The 13,862-nt window shown below is 40.2% G+C and overlaps 1 protein-coding gene across 3 annotated transcripts in view; it reads left to right on the top strand.

Annotated features, from left to right (window-relative positions):
• The window catches only part of LOC119476093 (roundabout homolog 2-like), a 111,691-nt gene extending 98,164 nt beyond the window's left edge, over nt 1-13,527 (top strand). For 2 of the 3 annotated variants that reach the window (XM_037749293.1, XM_037749291.1), the window contains 8 exons: nt 211-338; nt 951-1,223; nt 3,372-3,534; nt 5,412-5,669; nt 7,076-7,284; nt 10,996-11,157; nt 11,299-11,556; nt 12,079-13,527. In XM_037749293.1, the coding sequence (XP_037605221.1) occupies nt 211-338; nt 951-1,223; nt 3,372-3,534; nt 5,412-5,669; nt 7,076-7,284; nt 10,996-11,157; nt 11,299-11,556; nt 12,079-12,080 (1,453 nt within the window). In that variant the 3' untranslated portion in view covers nt 12,081-13,527. The remainder of the gene's footprint in view (nt 1-210; nt 339-950; nt 1,224-3,371; nt 3,535-5,411; nt 5,670-7,075; nt 7,285-10,995; nt 11,158-11,298; nt 11,557-12,078) is intronic. The other variant, XM_037749292.1, reaches the window with a different exon arrangement.
• The last annotated feature ends 335 nt before the right edge of the window (nt 13,528-13,862 follow it).

The following is a 13,862-nucleotide window of genomic DNA, read 5'->3' as shown; positions in this document are numbered from 1 at the left end:
TTATAGACTTGCCATTTTATGCCTCTCCGTTGTTTATTGGCGCCTGTGCGCCGGGCTGCTCCACAGGCGAGAATATGCTGAATGAGTTTTCACATCAATTTGTTGTTGATGCAGCAGGAAGAAAATGAGCAATACTGTTACGGCACAGGCTGGCTATTTAACTATGTCTATTCTCTTTGTCTCTCTTTCTCTACAAACATCCTCTCACAGCCGTCCAGGGCTGTTGAAAGCGGGTGACCAAGGCCTCCCCTGGTTGGCTGACTCCTGGCCTTCCACGAGCCTCCCGGCTAACGGGGGTTTAGGGAGTCCGAAGGGCGGCGGCAACTTTGGCCGAGGCGGTAAGAAAACATAAACAGGCTGGGGTTGGGGTGTTGGAAAATACAGTTTTAGCAATGCCTGGTCCGACAGTTTTGATGCTCATCCATTTGGAAGCGCAGTGACAGCAAATCATCACACAAACAAACACATGCATGCAAATTAAAAGAGCCTTTGAGGGCAATACTTTGCTAATTGGATTTGACAAGCCTGATATTTAAGTTTTTGCATTAACTTTTTCGTTCTTTCTCATGCTCCTGCCATTGTGCATTTTTTTGCAAGGTTGTATGTAGTTGGAGTGTTTTTATTGTATGTTCTCTCAGCTCATTGGAGCCCCGGTGAGCTGCAGGCTTTATGTGTGCAAGACAGTAGAGCTGAAGGTTAGCGCTGTTTGAATAGCCCTCTTGTGAGCACTCCACCGGGCTCCCACAGCGTGTTGCATGCTAATTGTGCTAGCAGATAATCACTTTCATTCATATCAAGTCCATTTGAGACCTGTATTTAACTAATGCAGAGTGCCAGAGCAGCAGGGAGTGTTAATGACCTTAAAGATCGTTAACTTCATGTCAACTTATCTCTCCATGATCCCTTTTTCTTCTCTCCTCGCTCTGTCACCCTCCTCTTTTTTGTCTCAGATGTTTTGCCGTCCGCGGCGGTGGAGAAGACGGGCACCATGCTGTCTGATGGTGCCATCTACAGCAGTATTGACTTCATGGGGAAAGCGGGCTACAGCAGCCCGGCGCGAGGCAGTCAGCCCACCCCCTACGCCACCACTCAGATACTCCAGTCCAACAGCTTCCACGAGCTGGCCGTGGACAGGCCAGATCCCCGCTGGAAGGCTTCTCTCCAGGCCCAGCAGGAGATGGCAAACCTGGGCTACTCGCTGACTGACAGACGACCTGGCAGTGGTACGAGCAACGTTGAAGATAAAGTTTAATCCTTTCATTTTTTTTTTTTTGTGGTGTGTTTGCAGTCTTTTTTTGTTGTCAACTTTGCCAACACGGGTAACAAACTGCACACATAAACAAATACAGAACAATTAGCCCCCCACCCCTGGCTGCAACCCAATAGACATTACAATTGGCCTTAACAAATCAAAATGTAAAGGAAAAACAAATTATAAACACATATATACTCACATATATAAACGATTACATGACATGCATGTTGATATGCGAAGATGGTAATATTTGCATAACAGTAATTGTATAGGTCTATGACCTAGTGCGTCTCTCTCTCTCTCTCTCTCTCTCTCTCTCTCTATATATATATATATATATATATATTTAATCGCAATTAATCACATGATTGTCCATAGTTGTCCAACTGCAAATTAATCGCACATTTTTATCTGTTCAAAATGTATTTCTCAAGTATTTAATATTCTTATCAACATGGGAGTGGGCAAATATGCTTGCTTTATGCAAATGTATGTATATTTATTATTAGAAATCAATTAACAAAAAACAATGGCAAATATTGTCTAGAAACCCTCACAGGTACTGCATTTAGCATAAAAAATATGCTCAAATCATAACATAGCAAACTCAAGCCCAACAGGCAACAACAGCTGTCAGTGTGCTGACTTGACTATGACTTGCCCCAAACTGCATGTGATTATCATAAGGTGGGCATGTCTGTAAAGGGGAGACTCTTGGGTACCCATAGAACCCATTTTATTTCACATATCCTGAGGTCAGAGGTCAAGGGACCCCTTTGAAAATGGTCATGACAGTTTTTCCTTGCCAAAATTTGGCGTAAGTTCAGTGTTATTTAGCCTCCTTCACGACAAGCTAGTATGACATGGTTGGTACCAATGGATTGCTTAGGTTTTATACTTTCATATGATACCAGTGTCCTCACAAAAGCATTAAACTGAACCCGCTAAATCGATTGTGGTAAAACAGTGTTTAGAGAGGAAGTATCATTCAGTACGAGCAGCTTTGGACAAAATGGTACTTAAGTAAAAAGTAGGTCAGATAAGGTTGTAGATACCAATTTCCAGAAAAACCCTACCCCTAGGCAGTTCCAATACATGTGCAGGAAAGACCCTGTGTCCCCATTAGGGCAGAGTTCGCAGTCAGGGGAGGATGAGAGCTTCATCAGATAGAGCTTCCTGGGAGTAAGATGCAGACATTGGAAGTGTATCAGTTTGTGGATTTTTTGGAAGTACCATCTAAATTATCCTGTACTGTTAACCAGCAAATGTCATCCACAGGACAGCCAATACTCCAGACTTGATGGATTGACAGAGGTTTGCAGACATAAATCAAGAGTGAATATATCTTAGATACTAAACCTCTCATTCGACCTCTCACGTCTAGCAGAGAAGATGTTTGCACTCGTGCGTATGTGTCTTGGGTCTCTGTGGACTGCAGCAGTGCTTGAACGTCCGGCAAAAGCAACATTTTGCAAATAAAAAGCCCGTTAGAGGGGCTACAAGGGAGTTGGCAAACTGAACCAGAGATAGAGCAAAATGAAAAGGAGGGAATTTATTTACATATTCACTGAAAACAGACCCCTAGGATAATGTTCTTAATTACTCTTCTGTCTTCATCACAATTCTACCCCGGGAGCTCATCTAGCCCAGAAATGTCACCCAATCATGACGCATTTCTTTGGGGTTAACATGATTAGTGATGGCGGATAGTCCCTCAGTGTTCCGAGATATTTACGCAGTGTATATATACATTTTTAGTAAAGTCATGGAGGCATTTCTGTGTGTACTTTTGCACATTAGCCCATGCGCTCAGCTAAATGTCAGGCTTACCGGAGATAAAGTAAAGCAAGTGGGGGAAGCAACTTAAAGTGGTTTGCCGCAGGTTTTTGTGCCTCTTTAAGAAATGTCAACATAAAAAAAAGTCCTAATGCGCTGTGAGCACACAAAAAACAGAGAAATAATGAACATTGGGTGGGAGACGGGTTTGAAAAAGTTCAGATAGCAGAGAAAGATAGAAGATAGCTTTCAAGTGTTAGAGAATTCAGTGTAGAATAATATTTGTGTACAGGGATTTCTACGGACTAAACTTCTTTCCCTCTTTACCTTCCCTCCCCAGGTACAAAGGTTGGGAAGAAAAAGAAGGTGAAGGGTGGAACAAAGGCCTCTAAATCAAATGGGACGTGCTGGGCTAACATGCCCCTGCCTCCGCCACCCATGCACCCTCTCCCTGGTACCGAGGTTGACCTTGACCGTTACCCCCAGGAAAACCACGGAGGAGGGTAAGATACATTCATATCTCATCAATCTCTGCCCTGGAACAGATGCGCACACAAACACAAAAACACACGTCGACAGAAGAAACACATGCAAACACAGAGGTCACAATATCCTGTACCTGTACCCAGAGTGTGTGTGTGTGCGTGTGTTTTCTATCAGAGACTTTGGACAAGAAGTAGACCTCTAGCTGCCTATTTTCCTAATATAGAAAAAATAATAGAAATAGGTTTGTATTGAGCTGTTATACACTTGCCAATGGAAGAAAATATATTATTAAAGGTCTTGTTGATAACATTTTCACATAAATTAATATTTAAAAAAATAAATAAGAATACATCCACAGAGCTTTAAGAAAATTGCAGAATAAAAGTATGGCTTTTCCTGAAAAAAATTGTTATGATTGTAAATTAATCATTTTAAACATTTTGGCAGGTCCAAAATGAATGTTTTGTTTATCTCTGTGGACCATATCTGATGTTCAGTTCCCACTTCTAACAAGGCAAACAATAGCAAAAACAATACACAACAATAGTAAAATGGTGTCACATTGTATCTCTAGCCAATGGATAAATGGCTGAGATTGACGGTAAGTGCCTGGCAACAACTTATTGTGAAGTAAAAGTAATGGAACAGGGGAGGGAGAATGTGACATCTATTGACTGAATGTTATCAAAGTTATCAATAGCACCTTTAACATTTTTAATCCAGTCAGACTAGAGTAAGTCAATATAGGAATGTCATTAAAGGGGAAATTGGCCACCTTTTCTGTGGATGACTAATCAGTGTCGATGGTAAACGTAGTCAATTGAAAGAATAAATTCCTCATTGCGCGCTATATTGACCGAGAAACTGAGTTTGACACTGCAAAATCTCTTGTTCTTCCTGCATCCCTTAGCGTCATTTGACGTGACAGTGACATTAGTTGGATGCAAGGCAGAACTACAGTTTATTTTAGTTTGGATGTGTTCATCAGGTAGTCACATTGAGATTAAAACCACTTTTACAAGTGTGACCTAGCCAAGGTTCAGATAGCAGCATCAACACACAACAAGACAACGACATCAAATCACAGCAGCAACAATAGGTACGACAAAAATACATTACATCATACAATGCATTAACAAAACGGCATTTTGGTTTGTTAGTTAATTGAAGTAACTGCAGCTAGCAGTGACCACCTCCTTTATTCTAAGTTTAAAAACCATTTAAAGAGGGAAGGGTCTCAAGTTTAGGCTTGGCCTGCAGATCATTCCAGGACCAAGGACCATAATGGAAAAGGCTTGTTTTGCCAGCCTCTGTATACTGATAGAGGGCACTTTAAGCTGAAGCCATTTGTGCGACCTAAGATTATGACTGTTTTGCAAAAATGTATGTGTTCTAGATGCCGCTCAAAGACAGAACACCCTTGCTGTCTTTGCTTGTAGTGCAAACTAGCTACTGTATGTTTCAAACAGCAAAAATGGCATCCCAAAATATGGACGAGGGTAAATTTGTCTGACTCGGATATTCAGCATTATTTATTCGAGTGCACAGCCGAAAAAATGCTGTGGCGGCATTTTCTGTGCAAGAGAATATGGCCGGCAGACCTCTAGGTGTCAGAAGCTCGAGCGCAATGCCTCCTGGTACATGTAGGCACTGCCGGAACGACTCAGCGAGCAGGAGATCTCAGCTTTCCTGGCCAATACAGCACACCAAGCACTGGGGGATTTATTGCTTCAATTGACCACATTTACTGCCAACACTGACTGGACATCCTCATCATAAAAGGAGGCAAACTGTCCCTGTAAATCCTTAAATATTCCCTATCCTCTTCAATTATATGCAATCAACTGTTCAGCAATGTGATGATTAATACATAAAACATTTGTCCACATGCCAGATATGACAGCAACAGCTGGGCCCCGCCCATGTCCGTCCAGGCCTACCGCCACCAGAATTTGGACAATGAGGTGGAGGAGGAGAGAGGTCCCACTCCTCCCCTGAGAGGAAGGTCTTCCTCGCCGGCAGGAACTTCCTTCAGCCAGCCCTCGTCTTCCTCTCTCAGCTCTGCCCACCATGACGAAATGCAATCCATTTTGCAGGCCCACTTGGATGAGTTGACCAGAGCTTACCAATACGAGGTGGCCAAGCAGTCATGGTAAGGAACTTTTACTGCTCTGGTTTACTACATTTTGAGACCAACTTCCTTCTATAATTTGATGTATTTTTTTATGTCTCCACGCTGGCGACAGCCGTGGGCGGAGGGATTATGTTTTCAGGTTGTCTGTCCGACCGTCTGTACGTACGTACGTCCGATCCATTCTCGTGAACGCGATATGGATAAGGATGAACTGATTTGATTTTGGTTGTCAAAAGTCAAGGTCACTGTGACCTCACGTCCGTACCATTCTTGTGAACGCGATATCTCTGGAACGCCTTGAAGGAATTTCTTCAAATTTGGCACAAACGTCCAGTTGAACTCAAGGATGAACTGATTATATTTTGGTGGTCAAAGGTCAAACGTCAAGGTCACTGTGACCTTACGTTCATTTCATTCTTGTGAAAGCGATATCTCAGGAACGCCTTGACTTCCACTTGGACTCAAGGATGACCTGATTAGATTTTGTTGATCAAAGGTCAATATCATTGTCACCTCACAAAACACCTTTTTGGCCATAATTGAAGAATTCATATGCTAATTATGACAATTTCACACAAATATCTAACAAGATAAAATTATGAAGTGATGACATTTTGAACAGCGTAAATGTAAATTGCAACTTTTCTGGTTGGTGGAGCCATACATCCATACATAAGAGGCAATAATTCTAGTTTGGTTGTAAAAAAAAAAAACCTGTGTGACTGTTCGATCATTTAAAACCTTTATACTGTGTGCCTGCATCACAATTTTGTTCAAATACGTTTGCTTTGCTCAGGAGGAGAGATACCTGTAATTTTATTCATTTCATTCCGTTGATAGTTTGGGTTTTTTGCATATCAATAGCCGATGTTTGAGCGTCTTATAATACTGGTATTTACATGTGTCAGCCCAAACCTGCGGCCCGTGTTTCTTGCGAGCGATAAAAACAGCTCTCCATTGATTGCACCTTTGATGGAGCATCGGGAGACTTGACAAGTCAGAGGCGACACGTGTTGGAGGGTAATGACTGGGTTTAGTCTAACATGCTGTTCTGACATCAGTAAATAGAGTTGGTAATTATGCATGCATCTCCTCCATGGCGGGATGTGAGCCATCGTGGAGGACAGCTGTGGGGGAGATAACAGGCATGTTGGTGACAGCCCTGCCCATCCAGATATCCTTTATCCAGCCCAATTACAACTCCATTGTGTTAGCACAACACACACCAGCTCTGAGAAAGTAATCAGTGAAATCACTGCAGGCATTCACAGTCTCTGCACATTGCATCTCTACCTTTCTGAATATGCACTGATTCTGCATTCTGAAACTTGTTTTCACGTATTTATGCTCATTATCTGACCTCCATTGCTTTTTTTAAATGTATTTTATTCCCTAATATACGGTATTTCCCTACAATGAATTAGGCACATGAAGGGCAGTCCAAACGTGTCCAGCACCCCCATCCCTCCCATGGACTTCATGTCCAGTACACTGGGCTCTGAACTGGGAGCAACTCTCCTTTCTGAAGAAGACGAGGATGTGGAGGAGGAGGAAAGATACGCTATGGTGTCAAAGAATCTGTGTGGCTTTGAATACACTCCCGGTCACAGCGTGGATAACCTTGAGGGCTCAGGTATGTTTTGCATGCGGTAAAAAACAAATTTGACTGAAGTCATTTCTTTTAAATGAGTAGACCACCAGGGCATTGACAGTAAAAAGGGTATAGGCGCCATCATCTCATCATTTCTGCAGCTCAAAATATGATGAAACCTTGAGAAATTTGGCCAATGCAGCTGCAGATAGATAAATAATAAGTCCACAGATAACATGATAGAGCAAACATACCAGTTATGGGCTTTTGTAAATAACTTATGTATAAATTAGGGCTGTCAAGCGATTGATATTTAATTGCAATTAATCACACGTTGTTAATCTGTTCAAAATGTACCTTAAAGGGAGATTTGTAAGTATTTAATATTCTTATCAACATGGGAGTAGGCAAATATGCTTGTTTTATGAAAATGTATGTTTATTTTGATATGATATATGTATTGGAAATCAATTAACAACCCAAAACAATGACAAATATTGTCCGGAAACCCTCACAAGTACTGCATTTAGCATATAAAATATGCTCAAATCATAACATGGCAAACTCAAGCCCAACAGGCAACAACAGCTGTCAGTGTGTCAGTGTGTTGACTTGACTACGACTTGCCCAAAACTGCATGTGATTATCATAAAGTGGGCATGTCTGTCAAGGGGAGACTCGTGGGTACCCATAGAACCCATTTTCATTCACATATCTTGAGGTCAGAGGTCAAGGGACCCCTTTGAAAATGGCCATGACAGTTTTTCCTCTCCAAAATTTAGCGTAGTTTGGAGCATTATTTAGCCCCCTTCACGAAAAGCTAGTATGAGACGTTGATACCAATGGATTCCTTAGGTTTTCTAGTTTCATATGATGCCAGTATCTTCACTCTAACTATAAAATTGAGCCTGCTACAACCAAAAAAAAACAAGTTGGGTTAAAGAAATTAGTGGCATTAAAACATATTTGTGTTAACGCGTTATTATCCCTAGTATTAATATATGCCATTTCAACAATAGAACATATTCATTACGAATGTATAAAAGTATGGAAAATGTTGTGGATGACAGAGTTCCAAGTACATTTTTAAGTAAAATAATATACTGTTTTTAATTTATAACTGTAATTTGATTTATTGTTTATTGAAGGCACACATTCATATACACATACATAAATGTATATTTATCGAGATTTGGACATATTTATTGATCCCTTTGTATCTTACATGGATTGTTTTATTTTCTCGTTATCCCTAACAAATGGAGCATTATTCAAAACATATGTCTAAAGAAACAGATGTAAGAATAACAAAATGTAACCATGTTTTTATCGGAAAATATGTTATTATGCGGGCATCAAATAGCTGTGGACAGATCATATTAAAAGTGCAGACACATTGCTTTTTTTCCTCCTATATGGAGCTGAAAAGGCTGCAGCCACTCAGCCCAAGAAATTGCATTAATATTAGAGGAGTTTGCAGTACACAGTTTAACTCCCATGACATTATGCAGGAAGAAGTGTCTTCTTAATGTAGCAAGGCAAAGTGTGTGTGGAGGTCAGGGCTGTGGATGCATGTGTGTCTGACAAACAATGTTGCCTTTTTTTTTTTTTAACCATGAATACAAGCTTTCCATAACAAAGCCTTTTTAGTTGCCATGCCAGTAGTAAAATAATGTAAAAAAACATGGCATTGAATGTTCAAAAACATATTTTTTTTTAACCTAATCCAGGGTTTCGTAGAGTCAGCCAATATCAACATTCCTGTCTGCCAATAGGGTTTGGACCACTGAGGCAGCAAACACTCTGCAGTCTGTTGGCTGGCTGAACTATCACCTACGGACACACTGCACAGAACAAAGACCAAGGCGTACAATAGCCCATTTAATATGGAGTGAAATTAGTCTCAAAATGGTCACTCTCAATGTGTATTACATGATCACACAAATGAAAAATAACAATTTGTGTGTCATTTTGGGTACTCACAAATGTGTGTTCCAATCTACACACAAATACCAATCAATTCGAACACATGTAAAACAAATAACCTGAATACATATTCATATTTTACGTACAGATGTTTAGCTTCAACTTCACAGATCTGATCATTTTCGCTTTCGGAAAGATTCCTGTGTGCGCACGGATCGCCTGATACACTCGGATAAGTTTTACAATTTCACGTCTCCAGCTCCATACAGTTCCGCAAATGCATGCTGCATTTAAGTACTAGTGGAAAACTGGGCTTTGGGTGAAATTGTGTATAATTTTCAGATGAAAAAAAAATGTTTATGTAGCCAGCAGGGACAATGATTGACACTGAATGGTAATGTAGTAAAAAAACATAGCTGCTTTTTATAGGCTTAAAAGTATTCAGTCTTGGACTTCGGCATTGCCTTCTCAAGAACCACTCATCCAAACAACTTCACACTCGGCACTGCACTTCCTTCGGTCCTCAGCAATACACCTGCCAAGTGTGAAGTCCATCGGATGAACGGTTATTGAGAAATTCGAAGGACATACAGACAGACTCTTTCCAGTTTTGTTATATATTCTACTCTAAATCATAGGTTATCCTTTTTTCTCTGTAAGTATTCTTTATCAAAGACATATTCTCAGGCAGTCTGTGAAAAGTTACTTGAAGCTATTCTGGCATAGACATCAAAACCATAACATAGAATATATTAAAAACTTTAGTAGTGCTCTATATTTGAAAAGCCACATGTCGAACATTTAAGATTTGATGCATTTATAAATAAGGTTCTGTCTGAAAGCCTTTCTTTAGAGAGAAACTTGAAGGCTTCTCCCACAGGGACGGAACTGTACCATTTTTAGACTCCGTTGTTTGACAGGTTAAGAGATTGACTTGTGCATTGAGGATATGTGTTTTCAACATTTTTAATAAGCCGTTGCGGGGCAAAACTCAGGTCGGTATGACTAAAAATATTTACCAACATTAGCAATGCAAACATTTTATCGTGTCATGTTTGTATTAGAAGTGCTAGCAGGCAGATTGAGAAAATAGCTTCAGTCCAGTGAAACAAATGAGGAACAAAGCCAGTGTGGTGGCAGTATTTCCACAGGGGGTGCCATATTGCAGATGTGGATTTAATGCTTTAAATGGTATATTTTCATGATTTAAATAGATTCAATGCTGTTCTATGTTTTGAACTTCATACAACTGGTTGCTTAATTGCTGCAACAAAGAAAAATAGGTCCTGAGGCCTTCTGATTAAAGCACTCAGTAATGATATTCTCTTAAGAATGTATACTAAGTAGCAAGCATGAGGGAGTTATAGTTGTTTGTTTCCACAAATATCCTGCGTGATGGAAACTTGTGAATCATCTTCAATACTCCTTTCAAGACGTCACATGTAGACTCGTATGTTTAACACAAGTTTGACTTGATTTCAATTGTCGAAGTGTCCTTAGGCAAGACATTTAACCCCGAAATTGCTCCTGAAGGCTGTGCCACCGGTGTGTGAATGAGTATTTAGAGTAGATCCTGATGGGCAGGTTGGCACCTTGTATGGCAGCCTCTGCCATCAGTGTATCAATGTGTGTGTGAATAGGAATGCTGACATGGAGTGTAAAGCGCTATGAGTCGTCGGAAGTCTTTAAAGGCGCTATATAAATGCAAGTATAGGATGTAACATTCACCATTACTTAAGTGTCTTGCTCAATCCATTGCATGTGAGCCACATACTTGTTCAGGCATGCTTAGCCAAATCTTTATCTTTGTTAATTCCCTCTCGGTAGGTAAAAGCTCGCAACAGTGTCGCTCCGACAGCTCTGGTTCAGCAGACCATGGCGCACCGGGCACACATAGCCTTGGCCACAAGAGGGCAGCGCTGACTGGCCTCAAACCACAGACGGGCAAAGTTGGGACTCTGCCCAGACGAAGAGACAACAACGCCGAAAGTAAGTTATGTCTTTTTACGCTCTCCCAGCACAGTATTTGCCAGAAAATCCCCGTTTATAGTAAATTCAGAGAGGAGCACCTCTATCATGATGTCTCATTTGTATCCTTCGCCAAATACCCCTCATTTATCATCCACTCAGCAGCCCACACACCGGCCATGAAGTCCCTGCACAGCGTGGGTTCCCGCATGCACAGCTCGTGGGCAGCTGCGGCCTCAGACCCCTCTGAGGAGTGCATGGTGACCGTGTCGACGCTGGAGCGGCAGCATATGGCTTCCTGGAGCGGCACAACAACATCCAACAGGGCCACCCTGAGTAGGGGCTCCCACAAGAGACCTGGCACAGATCCCACCCACAACGGGCATCCTTCCACAAACAGCACAGAGAAAAGGGAGCACTGTAAGTGTTAATCCTCACGAGGATGTACTTGTGTGCACATAAAACATAATGAATGTAATCTAAGCAAGCAAATGTCACTTAGAGAAATAATATGCCAGTTTTACTGAAACTTTCTTGCCATTTTTATAATCCATTTTATAGTTGTTTTTTTGCTTCACTCTGATTGACAAAGAATAACAGAGAAGCCATGCTGTTTAGTAATTATAGGGCAAATAATGCATCGTAAATTGTGGCTGTCACTTCTTTAACAATTTGTAAAGAAAGACGAGACAACTCAGATTTGCCTCTTCTAGTCAGTTGTGACAGCATCACAATACAGTTATATAATGTATACCTCTCAATAGGGATAAAAAAAAGAATGCTCCACCATTTTCAACAAGAAGGAAAGCTGTAGAATCCAAACAATTTCTAGCTTGCAAAAGTGAGATACATCCTTGAATTGTGAAAATGGAGATGCAGATATTGAGAGTGAAGTATTAAATGTCACCCAGATTTTACATTGTTGTTTTTCTGCTCTTCCAGAGTCTTTGTGAAGCATCATTCCCTGCAGTTGTTCCCTGTCCAAGGACACCTTGTTTGTAAGCGCTATGAGATTTTCTCTCTGCGAGTGACACAGAATGATGTTTGGGAGACGGAGAGGAGACAGAATGAAGACAAAGGAACAAGAGTACGAGATAAAATGCAGAGCTGTAAATGTCATGTACAGACACAGACACCAGTCTCACAGTGTTATTTTCATCCCCCCTCTTCAAAAGAGTAAACGGTATGTTATATGTCCCGCTTCTTTTTTCTGTCACATGGTGTACAAATATTCACACGGTGGAGATGAAGAAGAAAAATCACGACAAAATGACTAACTAATACGAAAAAGGACTTGCATAATTTGTAAATATATTTTTTAATGTTTTTTTTTCCTCTTCCTTTTTGCTTTGCTATGCAAGCCAAACCCAATGTTGTCTCTTTTGTGATTTATTACTGTGAATGATTTTTTCATTAATGCTCAAACTGTTAGCTTATTTTGATGAAGCTACTGTATCGTTGTACTTTGCACAGAGCGTTTTGGTGAAAATAAGCACAAACCCATTGTCAGCTGAGCTGAGGAGGAGAATCATAATGGCAAAGAGGGACGTCTATGTTAAACAGAACCTTAAACAGAAGATATATACTTGGCTGTGCTATAATTGTTTTGAGAAACAGCTGCAAGGAAAAACACAGGTAAATACTTGGAATTAATACGCCAATATAACAAACTGTGTTTTACACTACTTCCTATTATGCATTACACTAACAATGGTTCTCAGCAAATAGTTACCAGAACATTGTTTTATGGTAACAAAGCAACACATCAGTTGTGATATCCAAAGCAAAGACATAGGAAAATAGGTTTGTGTCTCTTCCCTGCCATTCACAAAAAAAAGAGTATGTTAATAAAAATATATATATATATTTGTTTTGGTAATTCTTTTTCCAATTACATACAGTGACATAGTGACAGTGCAATATTGAAAGGACAATATGACAGTAAAGGGAAATGTCCAGGCCAAAATGTCCTGTTGTCACCTGAAGACAAATGACATGCAGAGTTTAACGACAAGTATATATGATGTTAAACATCAAATAAACTATACTATATTTGTTCTTATGTATTACACTGTTAAATGGTTATGAATTTAAACTATCATCTCACAAAGATGTATAGTCTTGACCAACTGCCAAATTTGAAGAGCTTTTAAAAACCTTTTTCCAGTTTTAAAATGCAGCCAATTAGCGTTTTCTGCCAATGAGATTCGCGATGCGATGTCTTTCCACTTGTTTTGGATGGTTTTGTTCTGATCATTGTTCTGGTAATGGCTCTCCCTTTGAAGAATCTTTACCTGCCAGATTGGTTTGCCCTCAGGAATACGCAGCCACATACAGTTGGGCCGTTTTTCAATCCTTTGATGCAAAATAAAATGTGTATGTGAAAACAAACCAGATTTCTTCTCACAATGCCTATGAATCTGACACACTGCATTTACCCACAAAAGTTTGGGAATTTTGAAATTCCTTTTTTTAAACTTCTCAAGCTAGTTTAGATATTGTCTTTTTTTTATATACAATATAGAATACAGAATTTTATTATTTTTGCCTGAACAGATATCTTTCTTGTTTCCAAGTCCATGGATTCAATGTTAGAATATTAGCGCCCTATATATGTGGTATTAATACAACAACGTAGCCAGTGGCTCACACAGGTGCTACACAGTTAAATGATGAATTATTTTACAGGGTTGTTCTGACTGTATTGATCATATGTGATTCTATTT

This window comes from Sebastes umbrosus, chromosome 17 (genome assembly GCF_015220745.1).
Source record: "Sebastes umbrosus isolate fSebUmb1 chromosome 17, fSebUmb1.pri, whole genome shotgun sequence".
NCBI classification, from domain to species: domain Eukaryota; kingdom Metazoa; phylum Chordata; class Actinopteri; order Perciformes; family Sebastidae; genus Sebastes; species Sebastes umbrosus.
The sequence above is the reverse complement of the archived record's forward strand: the minus strand, read 5'-3'. Positions and strand labels throughout refer to the sequence as shown.